At 49.8% G+C, this 25,265-nt stretch overlaps 1 protein-coding gene across 2 annotated transcripts in view; it reads right to left on the bottom strand.

The window, feature by feature from the left end:
• Nucleotides 1–2,387: 2,387 nt before the first annotated feature.
• ZBTB16 (zinc finger and BTB domain containing 16) overlaps nt 2,388–25,265 on the bottom strand; it is a 195,046-nt gene continuing 172,168 nt past the window's right edge. For both annotated transcript variants that reach the window (XM_023208271.1, XM_023208269.2), the window contains 3 exons: nt 14,121–14,291; nt 9,075–9,242; nt 2,388–6,453 (listed from right to left, as the gene is read on the bottom strand). In XM_023208271.1, coding sequence (XP_023064039.1) covers nt 6,224–6,453; nt 9,075–9,242; nt 14,121–14,291 — 569 coding nt within the window. In that variant the 3' untranslated portion in view covers nt 2,388–6,223. The remainder of the gene's footprint in view (nt 6,454–9,074; nt 9,243–14,120; nt 14,292–25,265) is intronic.

Genomic DNA, 25,265 nt, shown 5'->3' with positions numbered 1-25,265 from the left:
AGATGAGACAGGGAGGGATCATACCCATCGAGTGTTGTGGAAATCCTTTATTCTGTCCATGACAATGCAGAGCTTGCACAGCCGCCTCCCACCCATCCCCTCCCCTGCACAAGGCCACCTGCTCCAATCTCCTTTCTTAACAGCTCTTGGCTGCTACAGACGCAGGCAGGGACCTTTGATTGTGTGGAAGCTTCTTGTTGAGAAATTTCTGAAGCTTGCTTAGCTGCTAAGGAGTCAGTTGAAAATGTCTCTCTAAAGACTAAGACGGGAGACTCCTGCTTTGGGAGCTCTGGAATAAAGGACACTGAGCTGGTGTCAGGAGAGGTGGATGGAGTTCTGACTGCTGCTCACCAGCCGTGCAATCCTGAGCAAGTTATCCTAACATAGCAACGGACTCCGACTCAGCGGCTCGCTAGCATGGTAGCCCCAGGGCGGCCAGGGTCTGTCTGTTTCCTCCCCTGCTGTAGTTCCCAGTGCCGACAACAGTAACTGGTACACGGTGGTCTTGCTGAATAAGTAAACGAGTGCCTACCTAGCACCCTGTACCAAGGATCATACGATTGTCATGTATTTAACAATTTTTTTAAGTAAAAGGTATTAGGAGAATGTTATTCAGTGCGTATGTACCTTGTAAATGTGGCATAAAAGTGACACACAGATAAGGCTAAATGTGTGTAATACAGAACTTTTTCCCAGTCCCCACACGGAAATCTTAATTCCTCTACCATGTTCCCCACACAAGAAAAGGCAAAAAAAAAGAAAAGAAAAAAAAAAAAACCAAGTACTTCAATAAAAAGGTGGGACGCTTCAAGCGAGAGACAACTGAATTAACTTTATTCTCTTCTAACTGCAGATTCAAGGTATACAACTGAACATTGCTATTTTTCTTATGAGACTTATAAATAAAAATACAAAAAATGTTCACTACAAAAAAATCTACTGTTAGTAGGATGTAAAAAATATTCTCTTTGCTATAGAAGGCACAAACTTCACTTAGTGACACATGGAGAGAGAAAACAACCTGCAGCAGGAAATTCATTTTTTTCTTATTTTTTTTCCTTTTTTTTTTTTTTTTTAAATCTTGTCAGAAACACTGAAATTACAAAGAAACGCGTCAATCTACACGAAACGAAGGCAGATGCGGAAAGCTGCAACCAGGACTGCACAACTTCGAGTGAAACTGCTTCGGAACTAGAACAGATAAGGAGCGGCGAGCACAACTGGGGGAAGTGGGCTGGGGCGGGGCAGCAGGAGGCACGAGAGAGGGAGAGAGAATGGAGCCGACAGAAATGAGAGGGGGAGCCAGAGGGAAGAGGGGAGGGCGGGAGGGGCAGACAGAGAGGGCAAGGGTGAGAGGTGGGGAGGAGAGAAAGAGAAAGAGATTGATTTGTACAAAAAAGTAACCAGTAAAATTGAAGAAACAAAATTGGGCAACCTCCTAAAATTAGGCTAAGAGGAGGTGCTGAGGTAGACATTAACTAGAACATCGATGAATTAAAAACACTATTATGTAATACAGAGCAATCCGACTGGCACTTGTGCTGTCACGACATAAGACAAGCCACAAAAACAAACAAATAACAAAACAAAACATAATACCCAAACCAAAAGGCTTAGTTTTGCTTGGTCCAGCAGGGCAGCAGGGCCCTCAGTGCTATAATTTACATACATATATATATATATTTATCTTTATTTATATGGGTCGGATGTCATGGTGCACCACCACGGTTTCTTAACCTTACGAAGATCATGCATAACACTATGTGAACAAATCCTATGATACACACCAGGAGGCTGGTACCCTGTCTGCGAAGTGGGATGCCAAGGGCCCAGGGAGGCCGCAGCTGCTGGCTAACCGGCCTGCAGGGCCTGCACCCCTCTTTCTCCCCGCCTTTTTCCCCCGACCCAACCTCTCTGGTTTGTCCTGCGCCCCTCTCCTGGCCATCTCTGCCTTTTTCCTCTCCCCATCCGTCCTACCGCATAGGGTGAGTCTCGCTTTTCGTCCTCCCACTGAAATATCCAGGTAAGTGCCACCATTACAGCCAAGTCGGCAGAGGCTCCAGAAAGGAGGAGGTAAGATGGGAGGGGGAAAGATGACCACAGGGTGGGCCTAGGAAAAGTGAATGAACAGAGTCTAATCTTCTGCTTTTCTGTCTCACATCCTGGTGCGCCCCCAGTTTTCACCCTAGCTCGGCTTGCCGGGAAACAGGCCCCAAAACTACCCCAACGCTGCCACCCTTCATGGACGGAGTCGAAAGGCTGCCCCACCTCTGCTCACTCCTCTCTAAGGAGGTAAGCTCAGTGGCCCTCTTCCATCCACAGCAGTTGTACCAATAGCATCCAGAAAGGTACCATACACTTGTGAAAAATTGCAGCAGTTTTGTTTCTTTTTTTCTCAACATGGAAAAACTGTTCAGGCACAAAGATTAAACAAGCCCGCGTTGCACCCCTTGGATTGTACTGAATCACTGGGTCCCCCAGCCTCCCTACCCACCCCTGCACCCCAGATCTGCCTTCCCCATATTCATGGCCTCCTCCTCCAAAGCAGCCCAAAGCAGCAATGATATTTACTATTTTATATCAATCTCTTGCTATATATATATATATCTATATATCTATATATTTGTCTATCCTATATATACATAGGATTTTAATGCTTTGAATGAGTGAAGGAGTGAACAGGGAAAGAGCACGAGTGAGGTGTAAATGTCACCAAACGCATTAAGGGACACACTTGTAGGAGCTGGATACGGGGAAAGGGACTATTAGCCAACGTGGCCTTGCCAGGCTGGAGAAGTTTTTCACCGTGCTGGATAAGGCAGTAGCAAGCAGGGTTACCAGCAGTGCCACAGCTAAAGGCAGCCAGGTGGCTGAAGGAGTCAGACAGCGTGAAGAGGAGGGGAGGACAGATATTCAGATCCCACCTGCGGAGGGTCCTCCCTCTACCCTCCTCCTCTCCCCCCAACTCCAGACACATATAAAGTCTCCAGACAGCCTCTCAGCTTGCCCCGGCCACTAGGCCTTGCAACATTAGAACTGTTCTGTCGTTGTGGGTAGGAAGTTGGAGAAGAGGCATGTTAGACTCTATTCAGGTGTCGTCATGGGGAGAGGAGGGTACAGCAAATTCAGAGGTGTCCCCAAACAGTAGCCCTCAGAAACCACACTCCTCTGAGCTCTCCCCCTACCTCCCTACCGGGGTCTGCAGGGCCCATCGGGTTGGGTGGGGCATCCGTGTGCTGATTTAGTACCATCCAATGCTGCAACACCAGATTACGACAATACTGCATGATTTAACACACAACCACACACACAAAGCACACACGCACACGCACACACATGTACAAAGGGATATTTTGGTGGTGGTGGACTTTTTTTTGTCTTTTGTCTTCCTATTCACATTACAAAAGGAAAGGGCAAGGTTCTGCAGAACTGACGAAGGAACTAACAGATACTACAAAAATATTACAATTTGTAAAGATTAGCTCAACCCTCTCAGCTTTTATGAATGGAGGGGGGAGGGGCCCAGGCTGAGTGGGAAGGGCAAGGGAGTGAGGGGGTAAGCTAGTTCTATGGAATAGTTTGATTTTTTTCTCTTCCTTCCCCACCAATGTTGAATGACATCTTGCTGTTAAAAATACTGTTTTCTGGGATTTACAGATCCCCTGAGGGCCAGCCAGTCCCTGCTTCTTCCCAGACCAGAGGAGGAAGCTATAGTGCATACTGATTTCTTACAGACGGCCCCTCCCCCAAATGATTTCACCCTTTTCACATTATAAACATGACAACTGTTCTAGTCACATATTTCAAGTTTAACTTCTTTTCCTTTCCAAAACACTAAGTCGTTATTACAGTTGCAAAATAGCGTCCTCCCTACTTCATCATCCCTAATCAACAGTCTAGTGACACCGTCCTCCCAATTTGCATCCTCCCAACACACAACTTTAAGGCCTTCAGATTTGGTGGATGAGATTGAAGGGGAGGGCAGGAGGGCTGGGGCCGAGGGACAGGGAGGTCGTCACAGCAGCACCCATCCCTCCGGCTTCCCTACATTCCTCGTGATCCTTCTCCCCGAAACCGCTTCCCTAAACCACTTTGTAAAACCTAAGATCAAAACGCAGCCACAACTTTCTCGGCGAGAGAAAGGGAAGAAAAAATAACAATAAAAAACTCTTACACATAAAGCATGAGATGAAACGGAGGGTCCGTCCCAAAGCAAACACGAATATTGCAAATGTGCTTTCCAAAATTCAGGAGGGTCGGGGGAGGTTGGGGAAAAGAGGGAGGAAGAGCAGCAGAGTAGGAGGCGGGAAAGGAACAAAAGAACTGGACAAACATAAGAGGTAGCTTTTAGAAAAACAACACCCCCACCCCAACACAACAAAACGAAGGCTGGATCCCGCCCCCCTCCCCAAAGACCAGCCGTGAAGAGGCCAATTCTGGCAATGAGAATGCACACAGAGGTGAGACCACACAGTTGCAAGGATCCAAACACAGGCCCTCAAACCTCAATGGCCCAGCAACTTGTAAGAAAGGTGGGATTCTCTCCAGAGTGTTTTAGGCTGAACGGATGGTGGCCACAGGTGACTTCGTGCACCGGCGGAGCCGACAGTGACTCCCTAGTGCCCTTTGGGGACCATGGGACCCCCATGCAACATCCCCTCCCCACCCACGTTTTTTGCCCTCCCCGGCCCTCACATTCAGATCCTGAGTATCAACTCCTCCTGCACAGTTCCTTCCAGCTGGGAGGCTGGTCTCCAGGGGCACGGGGAGGGTCTTGGCCAGCTGAAGTCTATAAAAACAACTATTAATTTACACAAGAAACAGAAAAGAACACCCTCCCCATTCCTCCAAGCCCCAACCAAAAAAAGAGATACAGAGGTTAAAAAAGCTCATGAGGTCACAAAAAACTGAGGTAATTCAAGTACAATGTGCTAACAGGAGACACAGAAAAGAAGCAAAACATAACACAAGGCCAAAGCGCTTTCAACTCCTCCTCCTCCTGCTGCTCCTCCTCCTCCTTCTGCTCCTCCTCCTCTCCACTGTGGACCGAGGGGCGCTGTGAGTCAGGAATTCTGTGCAACTCTCTCTGGACCTGGCTTTTCTTGCTGAGCTCACTACATCTGGGGTCCCCAGTGTGACTCAACAACTTTCTCCCTTGCCCAGCTTCCCTCACCCCACGGGCTGGGTGTCCCCTTCCCCAGGTGTAGGGCCCCTCTAGAGACAGACATCCACAACCTTCCCTTGGAACATCAGCCCTTTCATGGATTCCTTCTCCTGGGACTGAAGTAGGGCCACGTAGGGACTGTGGTTTGTTTGGCAAAATATTAGGTATTTAGTTGTGATGCTTTTCCATTTTGGAAGCAGCGCAGCAGGAATCTTGCTCACGATGGGGCTGGACTAGGGTGGGGTACTGGATTTGTTTTGTGTTCTCAGAAGGCTGAGGGAAGGAGGGGCTCTGAAGTCAGAGGCAGCTGTCCCACTAGGGAACTGGAGAAGGAGGGAGACACCGCCAGGTCCCTGAGGGGCTGAGACTCCCCTGGGACTTGGAGGACAGGAGTCAAGGGGAGGCTGGGAACAAAGAGCTGGGGGAGGGGCAGGGGTCCAGAGGCTCTCAGAGACCACCAGGGGACACCCAGATGTGGCAAAGCAGAGGAAAGCAGCAGGTGGGCTGAGTGGTGGGAAGACAAACAGAGCCCTTCCTCTCCCCGGTCGGCCGCCAGCAAACTAGAGCTGCCGTTTTGAGCAGCTAGTGACCCAGCCCAGCCCCATCGGCCCAGGAGCACCCTTCTGGCTCCCCTCCTCCCTGCCTTCATCTTCTGGAGGTCTTGCGGGAACAAGGCCGGCAGAGACTTGAGTGGCTCTGATCAGAGGACCTCTCACCTACTTTCTAGCCTCCGTTTCTGGACACATAAAGGAAGATCTGGGTGAAGGGAGGAGAAAAATGTGCCACCATTTGAGTGAACAAAATACCCCACCCCATCCCACAAAATCAGGCAAACCTCCAGCCAGGAGAGGAGGGTGGAGGCCCCCAGAGGAGGGGCAGTGGCTTGGCATCCAGGTCATCTGGAGCCCAGAGAGAATCCAAGGCCAAAAAGCTATCAGGTTTCCTTTTTCTTCTCTTTTTTTTTTCTTTTCCTTTTTTATTTTTCATAGTCCTTCCTTCATCTCGCTCCAACTCTTCTTTCCTGGCTCCCCGCTCGGCTCCACCGCCGCGGGCCTCCCTTCACACGTAGCACAGGTAGAGGTACGTCTTCTCTATCCTCCAGTCGGGCGGGATCTCCTCGGGCTTGTGGCCCTTCATGTGCTTCTGCATGGAGGAGAGGCTGGGGCAGTACTCTGTGCAGATGGTGCACTGGTAGGGCGAGGCGCCGTTGTGCGTTCTCAGGTGCTTGATCATGGCCGAGTAGTCCCGGGAGCGCTGGTGGCACAGCTTACACTCAAAGGGCTTCTCACCTGAGGGCGGAAGGACAGGGCAGGAGAAAGTGAGGACAGACAGAGGGCAGTGAGGGCACCATGTCACCCTCAGGCGTGCCAGGGAAGCTGGGTTCCTCCTGCTGGGCTTGTTCCAACAGAACTTTCTGGGACAATGAAGGCACCACCCAAGACAGCAGCCACCAGTCACACATGGCTATGAATGAGGCTGGTGCAATGGAGCTCTACAGTTTTCTAATTTTATTTCATTGTAACTAATTTAAATAGCTACATGTAGCTCGTTGACTACTGGATTGCCCAGTTCCTTGCCTTACTATTCTTAACTCCCAAGGCCACAGTCTTTTCCCTTTCTAATTAAGAAAATGGGTGTCTAGAAAGAGAAAGGCCCCAAAGTCCTCAGGAACGGCTCTTCAAGCCGCAGTTCCATCCAGGGAGCACGTGGATCGAGACCTTTCCGGGCTACAGATGGTGGGGAGCAGGGGTGGGGGAAAATTGAGGGAACCCAGTCCTTCAAAATATGCTGCACCTGGGAACCTCTATCCAGCTAAAGCCTTTTTTTTTTTTTGAGATGGAGTCTCACTGTGTTGCCCAGGCTGGAATGCAGTGGTACGATCTCAGCTCACTGCAACCTCTGCCTCCTGAATTCAAGTGATTCTCCTGCCTCAGCCTCCCAAGTAGCTGCCACCAGGCCTGGCTAATTTTTGTATTTTTAGTAGAGACGGGGTTTCACCATGTTGGCTGGGCTGGGCTTGAACTCCTGACTTCAAGTGATCTGCCTGCCTCGGCCTCCCAAAGTCCTGGGATTATAGGCATGAGCCCCCGCACCCAGCCTATCCTGCTAAAACTGCTAAGACCTTGCCCTAGACCCTGCCTCCCTCCTGAGGCTGGAATTGGGGGTGGGGTGAGATGGGAAGGATAAAGAACCTGGGAGTACACAGCCACACCCTAGCCTTCTATACCCCAACTTTCCTTCCATAGAGTCTCCTAGAGCTGAGCAGAGGATGTAAGGGAACCTTGTTTCAATACAGTAATTAACTGGCCAGCCATCTCGCTATCAATACTCCTCCGTGCACAGGCCCCAGCAAATAATGAAGTAATGAACAGCCAAAGTGATCTAACCATCGACCAGCTATTTACAATAGTCACTGCCAATACAGTTAATGATCCACCTGCCAGGTCACATCCCCGACAAGGGGCTAAGGAAACCCCAGGGCTCTGGGAAATCCTCTGGGTCACTACAGTTGTCAGCCATGGACACCCAACCCTGTCCTTGTGGGCTCAAACTGGGGCATGAAAACTGAGCTCTGACAACATGTAGCTCTGCTTACTGCTCCTTCTGTCCACCCTTCCCCTCCAAAGGCAATGTACTCTCTAAGCCAGCAGGACCTGCCTGAAGCCTCTCCCCCTTCCTCTGGACAGGACAGCTGTCTCCCCTGATCAGAGGGGGTGTCTTTGTTTTCCATGTTCCACTACCTCTTACCCTTCTGTAAATCAGCCTTCCCCACAACCAGCAATGTGCTGGTGGTAAATGTTTAACAACTGGCTTTCCAAAAAGCCCTGGTTTGTAGCATCTGCTGATTGCTATTTTGTGAATACTCCTACCAGGGCCAATTTTAAGCAACTAAGGTGATGTCGCTGAACTTGAAGTTGTGAAGAAATGTGAAAAATTAGCTTTCACAAGCAAGCTCCAGGACTCCACTGCCCCCAACCTCGGAAACTGTGGAAGACCCTTCACTTCTTTTGTCTTCTGACCTCAGGGAAAGCAGTGGCCCACATTTCTTTTTCCAATACAAAAAATAATGTGGCCGGGCACGGTGGCTCATGCCTGTAATCCCAGCACTTTGGAGGCTGAGATGGGTGAATCACTTGAGGTCAGGAGTTCGAGACCAGACTGACCAACATGGCAAACCCGTCTCTACTAAAAAAAAAAATACAAAATTAGCTGGGCATGGTGGCACACGCCTGTAATCCCAGGTAATCGGGAGGCTGAGGCAGGAGAATTGCTTGAACCCAGGAGGCAGAGATTGCAGTGAGCTCAGATCACGCCATTGCACTCCAGCCTGGGCAACAAGAGCGAAACTCCGTCTAAAAAAAAAAAAAAAATGTGAAGGCACTCTGAAATGGTAAAACATCATATGCATACGAGGATTATTAAATATATCTGCTCTTTTAATCTCAGAACCAAACACAATCTAACTTTACAATTTCCTAACTTCCATAATAACCTAATTCAATGCATCCTAATTCTTACTGTAACCCTTGAGTAACATGAAATTACCCCTAACCTTCACTTCCAGCTAATTGGACCAACTTACCCCTAATTCAGGACTCATATACAGACATCATTTTGCATGTCACCTCTGAACTATTGGTGTAGCTGCCTGGAGAGCTGGTGGGGGCTCATTGGAAAGTGTGCTGGGATTGATTAGTAATGTCTGCCTTGGCCTTGACTGGTGGCCCTCAGGCCACCTTGACTGGGGTGTGGTGGCCCTCAGGCCACCATACCAGCCTTTAATAGAACCTCTCCTCCTCTTTGATACAGCCTGGGATCATCCTCACTTAGGCTTCTCCAGGAGACCATCTGCTTCCCACCTCCACCCAGGTCCCAGAGCCAGCTCAGACCCCTCCCTGGCCTTCGGTACCTGTGTGCACCCTATAGTGCGTCTCCAGCTGATGCTTGAGGCTGAACTTCTTGCCACAGCCATTGCACTCATAGGGTTTCTCACCCGTGTGGATGCGTTTGTGGCTCTTGAGTGTGCTCTCATCCCGGAAGCAGCTGCCACAGAACTCACACTCGTAGGGGTGGTCGCCTGTGGAGACAAGCGGCTGGATCAGGCATTTGCCTCTCCCTGCCCCCTCTTCAGGGGACGGTAGGGCACATTCAGTGCATGAGAAGGATGAGACGGCCTGTATTCACCACCTCCAAAGACAACTTAGGGATTCACGGCCACACCTCCATTGAATAAACAAGCAATACCTGTGTTCACACATGTCCACACTTTACTGTGGCCCCATGATCATCTGCGGGGCAAGGGCCAGTCCTGGGAAAAGAGAGCCCATTTGGTTCAGGGATGGACAGCAGTCCCCGGAAAGCAAGCCCTCATGTGGATACATGAGACCTCACCATCTTGCTTCTCAGATGACCTCTTCTCCCCTTCCTTTAGGTTAAGAGTGAAAGTCACTCCAGGCTGACTCCTCAACCTTCAAAGAAATCTCTCCAATTCTGGGAACTTCACATTGTTCCCCAAATACCTTCTACAGTCCCCAATTCCCTTCCTCCACAGTCTCACATAGCTGTTTCCTCTGCTCGATTTCTTCTTTTCTGCCTGGTGAACTCCTAATCATCCTTCAAAGCCCAGCTCATATGATACCCCTGTGTGGACGCTTCCCTTTGGTTCTCCAGGCAGAATGAATCACACTTTCCTCTGTGTCCCCAAAGAGAAGAAATGCCCAGAATTTTGTTCTTTTATTAGTGTGGTATAATTTTTATGGCACTTTCACATTAAAATGGCCCACATTTCCTGAGCACTCAGATGTGTGATGTGATCGCATAAGGTGATCATGGCAACAACCTTAAAGAAAGATATTATTCTCATTTTATAGTTGAGAAAAAGTGAGATGCTTGGAGATGCTTCAACATCATCCCTGAGGTGAAATAGCAAGTAAAGAGCTGAGCTGGGATTCAGGTTTGGGTCTGGCTCTAGAGTCTGGGTACCATATACTTGTCAGCTTGCTGACACTGTGCTGTATCTACTGGCTTGCCCACCCTACCTACGGCATGGAAGCACCACCAGGATAAGAAGCAAGCCTCACCCATCCTTGTAGTCTCAGTGCATCACACGGGGAGGATCCAGAACAGACTCAGGAAATGGTGGGTCCATGAAACTTGGAGAGAACTGCCTTTTCTTTTTTGAGGATCCCACTCTGAAATCTCCAGAGCATGAGAGGCTGGGGTGTGGAGAATAACCATCTTGCCTTTCATACCCAAAGTGGGGGACTTGGGGGATGAAAGGTGAGGACTCCAGCTACTTATTTATTACAGGAGTGAAGGCACGGACAATAAAGATAGATTGATCACCCCAGACTTTGTTCATGAATATTTAAATATCACTGATTCGTCTTGTCACTGTAATTACAATTTCTCTGGGCTGCATCTCCAACAACCACAGTTTATGGTAAAGAATGGCCCACTGTATTTCACTTGTCCCTCTGCAGATGTGCGGGGCTGCCAACCGTGTAATGTCCTCTGCATTTCATACATTTTCTTCAGCTGCTGAAGGTTTAAGTCATCCACAATGACCTACGTTTTTTCATTATCCCCATGTCAAACTGCGCTCGTGCCTGGGCATAAATTGTCCTTCTCGTTATAGACTCGCATGCCTGTGCCTTCACTTCCTTTTTAAAATGATATTTTACTCTCTCCTCTCTCTCCCCTCCTCGGGCCACTAACCAAAGCTCCCCCCTCCCAAAGCTAGGCCCCTGTACCCACATACATTCTCATCTCTTCTGATGGCTGTGAGGGGTTTTTAGTAAGGCTCTGTGGGGAGCGGATGCTGGGGTCTGATCAGTGACTTTCTCATGGGTGAAAGATTTGCAAGAAGCACCCATGCCATGTGAGGGGCACTTCCATCAAGTAATCAGATGGAAGAAGCTCAAAGAGTGGCATCATGCCTTGACACCAGTTCACCCCAATTTATGGGGTGCTGCACTGGCTCAGAGGCTCAGCCAGTGAGTCCCTCACCTGCAGCTCTGGGGATGGGCCAAGGCCTGGGGTTCTCAAACTTGCTACCTGCCCATCCTCACTGTCAGAGCCATGGGACTTCCTGGCCCCTAGTCCCATCAAATTCAAGGGGAGTGGAGGCCTGTGCAAACCCTGGTATAATTAGTTGTGTGTCTAACACAGTCAGGGCCAGTCTGTGTGTGTGCGCCTGAACCCACTCTCTCTGTGTGTCTGCACTCATAGTCCCGTCTAGTCTGACATCCAACTCCCCCTCCTTACTGAATCGGCAACGATTACGACTTTAATCAAAGATTCAGTATCCTCATTAAGGTATAAATAAATAAATAAAGCCAAGGCCACGTGAGACTTCAGCCGGAGCCGGTAATTAAAACGTACATCGGCAGTCGCCCAGCTGGGGGGAAGGCAGCGGTGGGGGAGCAGGGGGCAGCTGCCTGTGCCTTTCACCTCCAGAGGGGTCCCTAACAATTTAAAAAACAAGGGGTTAAGACAGAGGAGTTTGTTTGATCCAATTTTTATGAATTTAATTATGAAGTGGGGCACATGTTAAATGAGTTTAAATAGGAAATCTCCTGAGTCTGCCCAGGGAAAAGAATAAAAAGAATTTAGAAGGAAAAATAACAACAAAAAAAAGAAAGAGAAAGAAAGAAAAAGAAAAGTCACCAACACACACGTATCCCCATCCCGATTTGGGAGCACGGTGCGCACCTGGCGTGAAATCCTCACCCTGAGAGCTGATTGTGTCAGTGTGGCCATAATGTACACAAAACTGGCTGCAGAACTCAAAATCCAATTTGTGGTATGTTGATTAACTCTGTAGCCTCTTTAATGAGCTTGACATTAAGTGCAGGACAAACGAGACTAATTAGAGCCCCCTCCAGCCTGCCCGGTGCACCTGTGACCCCCCCACTCCCCCCTAATCTGTCCTTACTTGGTGCTTTCTCTGGCACTGGCCAAGCCCAGTGTCTGTCGTCCTCCCCACCCCAGCCCCATCCTGCTGGCTCTTCAGGCCCCTCCCTCCTGGCCCCTCCCTTCAGCACAGCTGAGAGTTTATTATATGATGAGCCGTGTGAATCAGGGATCCATCAATGCCAAGAGCACGGCTGGACTAACCTACCAAACACAGCTGCTGATGCTAAACACCCGGCCCCAGCAGCAAATGGGCCAAGAACAACGGAATATTAATGAGGCATTGTGTGTGGGGTGTGCAGAGCCTGTATATGGCTTGTGTGCACAGTGCCTTTGCCTCACTGGTGTGAAAACTGATGGGTGTTTGTGTGTGCACCGGCAGCACACATGCTCTGTGTTTCTAGAATAAGCAAGGGCTTCTCCCTAACTCTGGAAACAGCCCCTCCCTGTGGATCTGAGCCATGACTGACACAAGGGCATGTGACATTTTCATATCTGAGCTCTGAGAAGGTGGCATGGACAGAGGAGGGCATATCCTGGGTGGATTTAGCAGGACTGAGATCATTCAAGTCACATGAAGCCAACTGGTTGGACCCAGTGGCATGCTCAGAAGTGGCTGAAAGGTATCTAGCCATCTTTCATAAGAACAAATGAACCTGGGGACCCACTGAGGGAGGCGTTCATAGGAAAGTGCGTATACTTGCAGGGGAGACGCTTATGCAGTCCCTGCAGAGAAAGTCCTGGTCAACAGCCCACCCTCCTGGGCCCTTCTTATTGAGCCCACCCCTCTGGGCCCTACCTCCATCCTATCCCAGAAATTTTAAGTAGTTCTGTGCAAATCTGGTGGTGCTAAGGCAATGTGCTCCCCTGAACAAAATGGCATCCAAAAGTGAGAGCCAGGAAGGCTCCTTAACGAGGACACCTACTGCTGGCAGGCCAGGCCAGCTCAGTCCCTGAGAAGTAAAGCTCTTCCCTTATTTAGCAGAGCCTGCCACCCATGCAAGACCTGGTCTGCATACTCAATCTCTGAGCTGTGACAAGACTCTCACACTGAGGAGCGGGCCTACTGTTCCTTTACGTGGCATGCAGAGGTTCTGATGAGTATATGCTCTGTTACATACCCAGATAGAGGCCTGACCCCAACCCTCCCCACAAACACAGCACACAAAGGCAGAGACACATGCAGACTCAGAAATGCGCATTCCTTTACCCGGGTACAGTCAGCAGAGCCCCAGTTTTGTCACAGAGAAAATAAGGAATTTAAGCCATCCACTCCCCTGTTGGGGAAGACTGGGGGCTGCTGTAGGAAAGCAAATGCCTCTTGGCCATCAGGGACCAAGTGTCCTCATCCCTGAAGCCCTAGAGGCTGGTGGCAGAGAATGGCCAGCTCTGGGCACCTGGCCCAGCCTCCTTAGCTCATAACCCCTCCCTTGTCCCATCACCTGGAACTGGCTGAGAAGCAATATTTCATTGTTCATCATTTAAATCCCCTCCTTGTCTTCCCTAAACAGGGTTAAGGTCCGAGTACAGGCCTTTGTTACTGTGGGGAAAGTAGGACTTCTTCAACTTGCCCTCAGAAGCCCGAAGCTGACTTCAGAAATGTGTGTGGATGGAGCGGAGGGGCATCAAGAGTGGTGGGAGGCAGGGCAGACACTGTTAAGAGACCCAGCAGGTCAGTTTTTCTCAAAATTCATTTTGGGTCTACCTACATGAGAATCCCTTGGGAATACGTATTAAGAATGCTGAATCTGGGACCCCACCCTGGCCCCACGGAATAAAAGTTTCTGAGAGTGGGACCCAAGAGCCTGCCGTTTTAATGAGCGTCCTGTGCTGAACATGGAAAGACTGAACCGACGGTCCGCAGGAGGGGACTGGGAGAACTGTCCACATTTACCTGCATGCCAGGCAGCCCCTGCACGTCCAAGCCTGGAGCAGGACTGAGGGCTGACTCAGCCCACCACCTCCACTTTACATCCTTAGAGGTAAATATAGAGACTGGCTCCCAGAGACCCCGATCCACCCATCAGCTTCACTGACCTACCTGTATGTGAGCGCAGGTGGCGTTTGAGGGCCGTGTGGCTGGGGAAGGTGCGGTTGCACTCGCTGCAGATGTAGCTGCGCACGCCCGCGTGGACCTCCATGTGCTGCTGCAGCGCGCTCTGCGCCTGGAAGCGCTTCCCACACAGCAGACAGAAGACGGCCATGTCAGTGCCTGTGGGAGACAGGAAAGGGGGCGCCTCAGAAGGCTGGGAACACAAGACGCATTCTTTACCCATCTGGAGTGAGAGCCAGTGTCGGGACTCACACCTCCAAATCCCCATGCTCAGGGGCAAATCCAGAGTTGGCCCAGGCTGTGCAACACTGAGCACCCAGTATGTGGCCCCAGGGATGGGCAAAATCGACGTTGTTCCTGAGCTCTGGAAGCTAAAGTCTAGTGGAAGGAGAGACACTGATCAAATACATCACAACAGCAAGGGTAATGTGCAACTGTGTCAGGCAGTATGTAAAAGGCAGCAAAATACTAAGAGGGCACATACCAGATGGACTTCGCAGAGTCCGGGGCAAAACTGGGGGAGGCAAGGTAGACTCTGTGAGGACAAACACTGACCAAGATACCACGGGCCAGCTATTGTTCTAATGTAACTAATATAAATCCAAAACTCCAAAAGCTAGCCTCTGTTATCCTCACCCCTTAGACAAGGAGACTGAGGCACAGAGAGATTAACTACTTAGGCCAAAATCCCATAGAGCAGCAGTCCCCAACATTTTTGGCACCAGGGACTGGTTTCATGGAAGGCAATTTTTCCACGTATGGTGGGGGGATGGTTTCGGGATGATTCAAGCGCATTAATCATTAGACTCTCTTAAGGAGTGTGCAACCTGGATCCCCTGAATGCACAGTTCCCTATAAGGTTTATGCTCCTATGAGAATCTAATGTCGCCACTAATATGACAGGAGGTGGAGCTCAGCTTCACTCGCTCGCCTCCTGCTGTGCAGCCCAGCTCCTCACAGGCCACGGCCCAGGGGTTGGGGACTCCTGCCATAGAGTTCATAAGTGGCAGGGCTGGGATTCACACCCACACACCCTAGATTTTAATGCTTTCCCAAGACTAGATACAGACCCTGTTTTTTTTTTTTTTTTTTAACTACTCCACTCACTAAAGCATGAATCTTAGGTTCATTCACTCAACAAGTATTACTTGGTGCCTTCTACAAGTAACGTTGTCTTTTTGGCACTGGGGATATAACCACGGAAGAGCATGCCAAGTGCCTGCTCTCATGACCGACGTTACCCTGAACACCAGGTGAATGGCAGAATCCGGAAGATGGAATCGTGTCTGTGAACACTCTGGGCCAAAGGGAAACGTGGCCGGTGGGAGGATCAGACAGAGGAATGGTGCAGTGCGGCTGGAGAAGAAGAAGAAGAGGCTAAAGGGAACGGTAAAGGCCAGGCCATGCAGGGTCTTGCAAACCACGTTAAGAGCTTTAGGTTCCATCCTAAACCCGATGGGCAACTGTCAAATGATTGAAAGCTAGCGAGTGATGTGAGATTTTCATTTAATTCTAACTGGCTGTTCACTCCCACAGTACCCCACAAATATAGGCTGCTGTTTTCTGTTTGTTACCAACCCCTTTCTGATGCTGCTCTGGAGCCATGGCCGAAATTTCCAGCTACAGCACCACGGGAGGAAGAATCTGACCTTGTGTGTGAGTCCTAACTGGCAGCTCGGTGCCCAGCGTTTTGGGCTCTGTTTTCCTGAGCACAGGAGCCCCCTGGCAGGCCCATCTGCATGTCTCTGTGCTGGTACCTGGGCAATATCACCTGCACTTGGCCCCACACTGCTGTCCCCTGTGTGGGGGGCACAAGCAGGAAAGGTAAGTAGGCCTAGCATCTGTCAGCCCAGTCCAGAGTGGGTGGGGGCAGGGGACACAGCTTTGGCTGCCGGAAGCCATGGGCTGCTCAGCATGGAATCAGGAAGTGTCTGGTGGAAGGTAGGGGGAAGAGAAGGGATGGCACGAAGAACCTCCCTGCCTTCCTGGCCCATCGACAGAGATAGCAAGGAGAGGCCTGGTCCTCACCACCTCCGTCCCATTCATTGCTGGGTTAGGATGGACTAGTAGGCAGGCAAGGTCCACCTCTCACGCTCCCCTACACTTCTGTGCCCCTCATACTCACCCTGATACCCCTTCCCTTTGCAGACAGTGAAGTCTAAGCACCTGGAGCCACACCCCATCTCGCCAGCAATCAGGAAGGCTGAGCAGGGAATGGGAATAGCAGCCAGCACTGGATTTTTCTCCTGGCCGTCAAAAAGCAGGAAGGAAGGGGAGCAAAACTAGGTGTTATGCTAGGTGCTTTTTCTATGTTGTCAGCTCATTTAAAACTTGCAATCCTACAAGGCAGGCATTCTTATCCCCCTTTTCACTAGTGGAAAACAGAGAGATTAAATAACTTGCCTAAGATCACACAGAAAGAGGCAGAGTTGGGATCTGAAAATATCTCGGTGTGTCTGCTTTCAGAAACCACGGGGCTGGGCTCAGTGCTGCCTCTGGGGCCAGCTGCCCGCCTGTCTGCGCTTACCCTGGAAGAGGCCTGGTAAGGACAGTACAGAGCACCCCTGCCTCTAGTACAGCTCCAGCAATGGCTAGAGAACCCCTGGCCAGGAGTAGGCAGATGCTGGGGCTGGGTCACAAGACATAGCTCTCTGAGGCCGTGCAGTCCCACTGGGAGCCACCAGGGTCTCTCGGAAATGTTGAGTAGGGTATTTAGCTCCACTTGCTGGAGGGGGACATAATGAGAGATGTATCTTTCCGGACAGAAGCAGTGCCAAGAGTTGACAGTGAGTCTTCAATGTCCCTCCCTGCTTGGCCTACATACAAAGGAGCACAGTGCATCTGCAATGTGTTCTGTGCCTGGTGGCCCCCAGTTCTTCAACTTGAGGGCCCCCAGCATCTACCCCCTGTCTGCCCTTAACCCCCACCCCACAGACAGCCCAAATTAAGCCAGGTGTTCAAACAGCTGCCTTAAATCAGTAGGATTGAGTAGGCTTTGTGGGTCAGCCATGCCCTTTAAGAGCCAAGACTCCTCCTTATGCATCCTCTGAGATCCCCCACATGGAAGGAACCTGGGCAGAGGGAACATGAATGGCATTGCCAGTGGGACATCTCAGCCTACACAGCCCGACCCAGAGGTGCTCTGAGGGTCAATATCACCCAGCAAGGCAGGCCACGGCACTCTGCCCCCTTGGTCTTCCCAAGACCCCTAGATGCTGCCCCACTATGCTGTCCCTACTTCTCAGGGTGGCCTGAACCCACTTCATGTCCATTCAGCCAACTCACTGAGCCACTACCAAGTGTAGGCACTGTGCTAGGTGACCAGGGGCAGGCTGAGGCTGAGCAGAGAAACTGGGTCCCAGACTAGTGGGAGACGCTGAGTTAACAACCACCCAGAGGGTAAGGCAGGGCGACTCCAAGAGCTTCTGAGATTTTGAGTTAGGCTTTTACAAGTAAAGAGTGTTTGAGAAGCAAAGGACAAGAAATTGGGACACACGTGCCAGACTAAGGAGAGAGACACCGCTGGCAAATGTCAGAGCAGATGGGGCCAAGGTCAGGCCCTGGGGACAGAGACAAGCTGGGAGGGTGATGGGAGTCAGACCACAGAGGGCTGCACATGCCAGGTAGGACAGATGGGACTTTATTCTACAGGCAATGCAGTGCCATGAAAGGACCGAGGGTTGGTATGATCCTAATGTCTGGGTCCCCCTCCAATTCCTTTTTTGAAATCCTAACCCCTGAGGTGATGGTATTAGGAAGTGGGGCCTGGGGGGAGACAATTAGGTAATTAAAATGGGATGAGTATCCTTGTAAAAGAGGGCCCGGAGAGCTAGCTAGCCCCTTCTACATGTGAGGACACAGAGAAGTCAGCAGTCTGCAACCAGGAGGAGGACCCTCACCAGAACTCGAACGTGCTGGCACCCTGATCACAGACTTCCTAGCCTCCAGAGCTGTGAGAAATGCATATCTGCTGTGTATAAGCCACCTAGTCTGTGGCAGTTTGTTATAGCAGCCTGAATTGACTAATACGAGTGGTGCTAGCACGATCCGACCTGTGTTTGAAGCCAGTGACTCTGGACACATATAGGAACTAACAGCAGCAGCAAGTGGTGAGAAGCAGCGAGAGGGCTGATGCGCCACTGGAGGAGGGTGGGGACCAGACCAGGGCAGAGGCTGCCAGGGCAAGGGGAGACAGAAAATCCTAGAAAGGTGGGACAACAAGGGAGGAGTGGCATGCACAAAATCCCAGATGGCAAGTTCCACACTTGGCCAATAGGCTGGAAGTTATACGGTCACCACCTGGAAAGGAAATGCCATGATGTCCCCACAGTGGTCTCTCTCCCCTTCCTGGGACATTCCACAAGGTGCAGGGGTGCTCCTTGGCCACGTATCCACCAACCAAGGCTCCCAGGGGAAGAAAGGGGGCCTCTGAGACTCAGCATCCACTTCCCCCATTCTTCTGCTTGGAGACTAACAGCTATGATGATAGAAAAGTATTTAAAAAAAAAAAAAAAAAGGGAAAGGGCGGGGGAGATGTGGATGAGACACAAGAAAAGCTATTGGTGCATGTGAGTTAAAAATCTAGAGACTAGATGTGAGTTATTAAACAATTTGCTGCTGTTTCAGCCTAGCTGATTGTTCGCATGTATGATGAGTCAGGGCAGATTCTATTACACTGGGAGATTAAGCAAATAAATGCTAGCTTTTGGAAACACATTAAAATGTGGGACTATGGAAATAAAATTATCTAGAAAATTGTATTAGCAATTCATTAGCTGCAGTGAGATGTGCGGCGGGGCAGGGGGGCCTGGAAGCACTGGAACGCTCTGCTCCCTTCAACACCTGGGTTCTGTCCTCTGCTATGGAGAGACGTCAGGCCTGGTACCACTGGGGAGAGGGGAGGTGCTCTGACTGGATGAACAAGACCCTCAGAAGTCAGATGGTCCGCATGACACAGGGGAAGGAAAAGAAGCATAGGGGTCCCAGCTCTCCCATATACTTGCCTTGTGGCCCTGAGCAAGTCATTTTACTTCGCCAGATCCATTTGCTCCTTATCCACCATACTGTGGTTATCAAGAACATCAAATGAGACATCCACACGAAACAACTTTATAATGTGGTCACAGAGCCAATGCCAGCCAAACAACACTTTCATCTGAACTAGAAAATCACGTCTCCGCCTCCGGGCACCCCACAGACCTGGTGAGCACAGAGAGGGCTGGGTTTTGGGCTCTTTCCTCTTCAGCTGGGTACCCTCGTGCAGTGAACAACCTGGATCGTGAGTCATGGCATGAGTCATGGCAGCCCTGCACAGTACACATGCCTAAGCTGTTTTGTTGTCAATGGGCTGCTGCTTTCTGGGAAGCCTAGAGAAGGCATCTTTGAGGAATTACACCACTTAGGATTCAGTGCCAACACCACCATCTTCCTCTGAAATCCCTCACTGTTGTATCTGGTGTGGTACAGCCCTGTATTGCATTCATTTTGGACTTGCAGCTCTGCCTAATAGATTATAAGCCTCCAAAGTAGGAACTATTGTATTCATCTTTATATTCCCCAACACACAGCACATGGCCTGATATAGAGTAGGCACTTAATAACTGCATGTTGAATTAGTAAATAAATAAGGGGCTGTGAGACAGTCACAAAGGGTGGGGGAGGAGGTATGAGGAAAGTCATGGTACAGACAAAGGGCTAGGGATGAGGAAAGTTCAGACCACAGTCCACAAACGAAACCACGACTAAGAGCATCCAACCGCTCTCCTTGGAAATCAGTAATGACAAGTGACCCACAGGCAGCAGATCTCAGTGAGGCCTCCTGTGTCTGTCTGGTGGGCTGGACAGGACTCCTTAGTTCTTACTCCATGTCTGAGCTCTGTTGCTCAGAAGCAAAGACCCAGACCATAGGAGGATTGGTTTTGCCATATTATACAGTGAAACAGTACAAAGATCCCAATTCTGGCCCAGAGGTGCAGCCCTTCTTGGATTTGTGATCCTAGTGCAGGCAGCTGTTGTCCTTAACCTCAGTTTCTTCATCTAGGAAAGAGAATTCATAACTAATCTGCCCTTTCCAGCCCTAACTTCATAGTCCTATTAGGATGCAACTGACAAATGTTTTTGATTATGTAAATCCTACAAATGTATTGCTTTCTATCAATGTACATTTCAATGTAAATCAGATATATAAGTCAGCTTTTACCCAAGAAAATAATTTTTCAGGTCAAGGAATTAGCACCTCTGCTCTTCTGAAGAATGAATGGGACTCAGTCTTAGCCTGGACTCCCAGGGTATCTGCTCAAAGGGAATCCGAAGTAGGAAAAGGGGATGCATGTGGAAAGGATGACGCTATCAAGACTCAAGGAGCATGACTCTTAGTAATATGGGCAGGGTCCATGCAAATATCTGGGACCACATTTGCATAAATCGTATCTCCAGGGAAGGTGACCCACACCAGACCCCCGAGTGGCAACACAGCCAGTTTTGACTATAGGGCATGTATGACTCGAAGTCTTCCAATTTAAAACAAGCTTAATTTTAGTGAAACCCAAAAAAAGGAGAATGAAAGAAAAGAAAAGAGAAAAAGAGAGAAAGGGAGAAAGCCAGGCCAGGGTGGAATAGTAGGCAGAACGGGTGACACAGACCTAGGGTATTTCACCCAGGTGATGACGGGGTCTGAAATTATGAAACACAAAACCCCTCATGTTTACACCTGTGCCATTTCCATACCAATTATCTCTTTAATAGATGGGAAGGAAGAGGATCAGAGGGGTACACAGCTGGAGAAGATGTTCAGGTGCTACACCTTCTTGGAGCAAAGCTCTTATTATCTCCTGCTATAAGCAGTTTCTTAATCAAAGGAGCAGAGGGATCTAAATATACTCCAGCTTTTTTTGGTAAGCAGGCTGGGACTGCCGTGTGTGCATGTGCTGGGGCGTGTGCATGCCTGTGTGTGCGTGTGCATGCACATGTACCCCGGAGGGGCTTCTCATGCCCAATCCTAGCCAACCTCACCCAACAAAGGAAGGACTTCCTCCCCTGCCACCCCGAGAGCCGAGAGCTTCTTCTCCCCACAGAAAGAAAATATCAAATTTAGGAGGGTGTGAAAACCTTGATTTAAACTAGAAACTTCCCCTCCCTCCACCCCTAGCCCCCAAATCCTTCAGATATGTCTTTCTGCTCCCTCTGACATCCTGGGGGATTACTCTTTCCTAAGACACCATCTCCAGCATGGGCAACCTTCATGACCACACACTCTAACCTTGACATAAACTGATGCCTTTTCCTTTCGCCCATATTCCCCTCCCTTTGCCCCCAGGATGCTGCTGAAAAAAGGTAGCAGAGTTGCACCATCCACTCTGCAAGACAGAAAGAGAGGCAGAGACAAGCAGCACTGGGCTGACTCCTACCCAAGGCAGGAAGGCTCTGTCTTCAGCTTAAGAGGATGGAGAAGGCTGGGGTGAGGTGAGGAATAGACAGAAAGGAACAAAGTCCAGCCCCTGAATCTGAGTGGCTCCTCCATTTTGACTTCCCCTGTGCTATCATTTAGGGCTCAGCTCCTTTTCAAGGAATCTACTGGATTAAGGGCCAATAGCCCTCTCTTTATTTCTCTGGTTGTCCTCTTGAGCATGAGTTTCAGGATCATTTAGGATGCGCTATTGCACTCCCAGCGTTCCTCAGAAGGCTAGCTATGTGGGCACTGAAGGCCAAATCAACCCACTGAACCCTGGAAACTCCAATTGGCTGCTGGTGAGTAAGAGACAAGTTTCCCAGTTGCTTTTACTGGGGTAGGATACACTAAGATACCATCTTGGAAGACTTGTCTCAAACTCAAGTAGCTTTGAGCTCACGCATGGGTGTTTGTCTCCTATGTATAGAGTCACCTACTGCTGAGATACTCAGTTACATCTTCCCAAACCAAGCCAAGAGCCAAAAACCTTAGCATCAGTTGTCAATTTCATCCTTGTCAATTTTAGGTCTCTTTATCCAGCCCTCTCTGCCTCTTTTTCCTTCCTTTCTTATCTGTGTAGAATCACGGAAGGCATCTATACATCTGTATGATATTCCATTTCCACAAGAGAAAGGGGGAATGTTATGGTTTCAATGCCGTCAGTCAAGGGAGCAAAAGCATCTTCATTGCATAACAAAAAAAGGGGAGGAGCTTGAGCAGCTGATTCAGGTTTGTTTTAAAACTAGGCAATGGATGGGAAGTGATTACATTTTTTAAAACACATGCACACATACAACTTTCAGTCTCTTGGGGAATGTGGCTGCATCCTCAGGCACAGCAGCTAGCAGAGCTGGCTCCCGGAAAACCGTGTATTTGTTTAGCAGTGAGCTGCAGACACAAGTGCATTTCATTACTCGGCACCTCCAGCTACAGTAAACAAATTTGTCAGCTCACTAGCTCATTAAGGTGCGCCCTGGACATGGGGGATTTATTGAGACCTGCACAATAAAAGTAACATGAATGGATTTACTAATTTTGTCAATCACTCCAACAAACGAGCCCAAGAAGGGGAGAAAATGAGGGAGGGGACAAGAAAAGGGGTGGATAAAAAAAGGGAAGGAGGTTTTAAAAAAAGGAGGAGAGGAGTTTGGTTTGCAAGAAGAGAGAGAATAAACGGGTTAAGAGGGGACAAGATCTGCATCTTCGTACTGGGCTACAAAACCACCTTCACATTCAATCTACCTCCTACTCTGGGTTGCCCTTTCTAGGGTTCAGGGGCCTCTGGCAGGAAGGGTACATGCTAAATTGGAAGATGCCAAATCAAGTCCTGGTTTCCTGGCAGTGCCACACCGATGGCAGCATCCTCCTCCCTTCCTCCCAGCATCCGATATGGAACTAATGAATCCGAGGATTAAAAACCTTGTTCCAGGAAGTAGCTGCTTCCAGGCACATCAGCGGAGACTAATATCCTCAGCTAGTACCTCCCACCTGCCCCAGCAGCTCCTTTTGGTTTCCAGTCCAGTGGCTGGACCCTTCCAGACATTCCAGAATGAATTAAAACTTCTCCAAGAACAAGCGGAGGAAGAAGGAAAGGGATTCTGTGTGTGTGTGTGTGTGTGTGCACGCGCATGCACGCGCGTGCAGTGGCTGGGGGGCGGGTGAGTTGGGGTGGAAAGTAAATCCGGAGAGGTATGCAGCCCTCTGGTCTGTAACTTTCAAAATGACAGCAGGACTAGGGCAAAGGTCACGGGGTCCAAGGCCTTAAGCATCTCCGCCAGCTGTGGCAGAGAAGCCTGGAGCCCGCAGGACGCCTGCCCGTATAAATCAGCGGTAAGCAGCACCCGCTGGGGGCGAGGACAATGGGCCCACACGGGGTTGGGCGGCAGAACAATGGGGCCTGGCCAGTGCGCAGGCCCGGAACAAATGTGCCCTGGCACCACGGGGGCCCCCATTTGTGAAACTAATTGGCCCACGATTGAAAAATCGGACCAACTTCAACAACGCAGAGAGAAGGGCAGCTTGCAGTAGCCTAACCTAGCCCAGCTCTGCAGAGCAAGCCTAGCTTAGCCTAGCCTAGCCCAGCCTAGCCCAGCCCAACCCAGCCCATCCCTGGTGGGGCATCTGCTGTGGAAGCCTCTCTCAGGTACTGCCCGTGCTGGCAGAGAGGTGCCTCTGAGATGGGATCAGGCTGGGAGAATGATGGACCGTGGGATGGAGCAGGTAGGCATGGTGCCGACTTGAGGGCCCCGTGCTCAACAACTTCTCCCAAGATGCAGGGAACTGTTTTCCTCGGTTTCTCTACACTGCTTGTTCTGTAGAAATAAAGTTCAAAGGAGAGAGGCAGGCACCTGTTTACTCTCAGGATTCCTAAAGCCAAAGGGCTCCCTACTTCCTGCATTTGGGGGTAGGTGGGTAGCAAATAAATCAAAAGCTACAATCAGTTTCTTCCTAAATCCATTCCCTGGCATGTATTCTGCCTGTAACCCTCTGCAAGGCTGCATGAGCACTGCAAGAAACGTGGGTCCCTTGGTCTCAAATTCAGCTAATCTTAGAGGCTTCCAGGAAAAGAAGCCCCAAAGTGGGTGGGGGAACACCGGGACACAGCATGAAAGGGCAGGCCAGGATCTTCACATCCCAGGCATCCTCTTGCCCTCATGTGGCTTTTTACTGCAGACTCCCAACTGAACAGGAACAAAAGAGTAGAAAACCTGGCCTCTAGTCCTGGCTCAGTGACTAACTCGCTGTGCACTCCTGGGTGGGTTACTAGACCTCTCTGGGCCTCAGTTTCCTCATCAGTAAAATGAAGAGGGATATAAGTGATCCTTAAAGGCTTTTTCTCCACTCTAATATTCAATAATTCTATTGAAGAGGGTGCTGGCAGGTTGAATGGTTCTTTCTCCCACTGAGATGGACGTCAGCATTTTCTCTTTCAAAGTCAGACTTGACAGCCTTCTTTTAGCTTAAGAGAATCCCTTTACCTAAAAGGGAACTACATTCTTAGGCTGACAGAGGGACAGTCACAGACAAGGCAAAGAAAGGATCCAACATTGACTGGGCACCTGCTGGGTGCCAATCTAGATTCAACCTTTCTCAGGCAGCACTGTGAGATGGGGATTTTTAGAAAGTTGGGAAAATTTCACAAGACTTGAGAGAACCTCTAGGTCCCTTTTCTAGGGGACTACCAGTTAGCAGCTTAAGACCTCCTAGAACTGGCTGAACACTCACAGAGGCAATTATTGAGTAGCTGGGTCTGAGAGTACCTGAAGCCCCTCTGTGCCAGGTGAGGGCTGGGCAGTTGGGGTGGGGAGTATGGAGGAGGAGCTTTCTCTCCCAAGCCCCCAGCACCAGAGTGATAGAGAAGACCCCCAAGAAACCCTACATAGAGGGCAAGTCACAGAACCAGACCCTCTGAATCTAGCAGTTTCACTGTAAGACCATAGTGTCCAACACATAGTAGGCATTTACATTCTGGCAGTGTGTCCAGAGCTTAACGGGAGGCACAGGAGCTTCCGCGTGAAGGTAAGACCCAATTTCCTTGTCTGGACAGTAAGTTATTCCCAGGACTCTTTCATCTCTAGTATTCTTCAAGTGTTAAAGATGCTTTCTACAGACGGTCACTCTCTCTAGTTTCAAACATTCCCGAAGTCATCCTGAGGCCCCGGGAGAGAAACTGCAGCTCAGGAGTG

The sequence above is a fragment of the Piliocolobus tephrosceles genome, chromosome 13 (assembly GCF_002776525.5).
Source record: "Piliocolobus tephrosceles isolate RC106 chromosome 13, ASM277652v3, whole genome shotgun sequence".
NCBI classification, from domain to species: domain Eukaryota; kingdom Metazoa; phylum Chordata; class Mammalia; order Primates; family Cercopithecidae; genus Piliocolobus; species Piliocolobus tephrosceles.
Note: the sequence above shows the minus strand (reverse complement) of the source record. Positions and strands in the feature narration are given on the sequence as shown.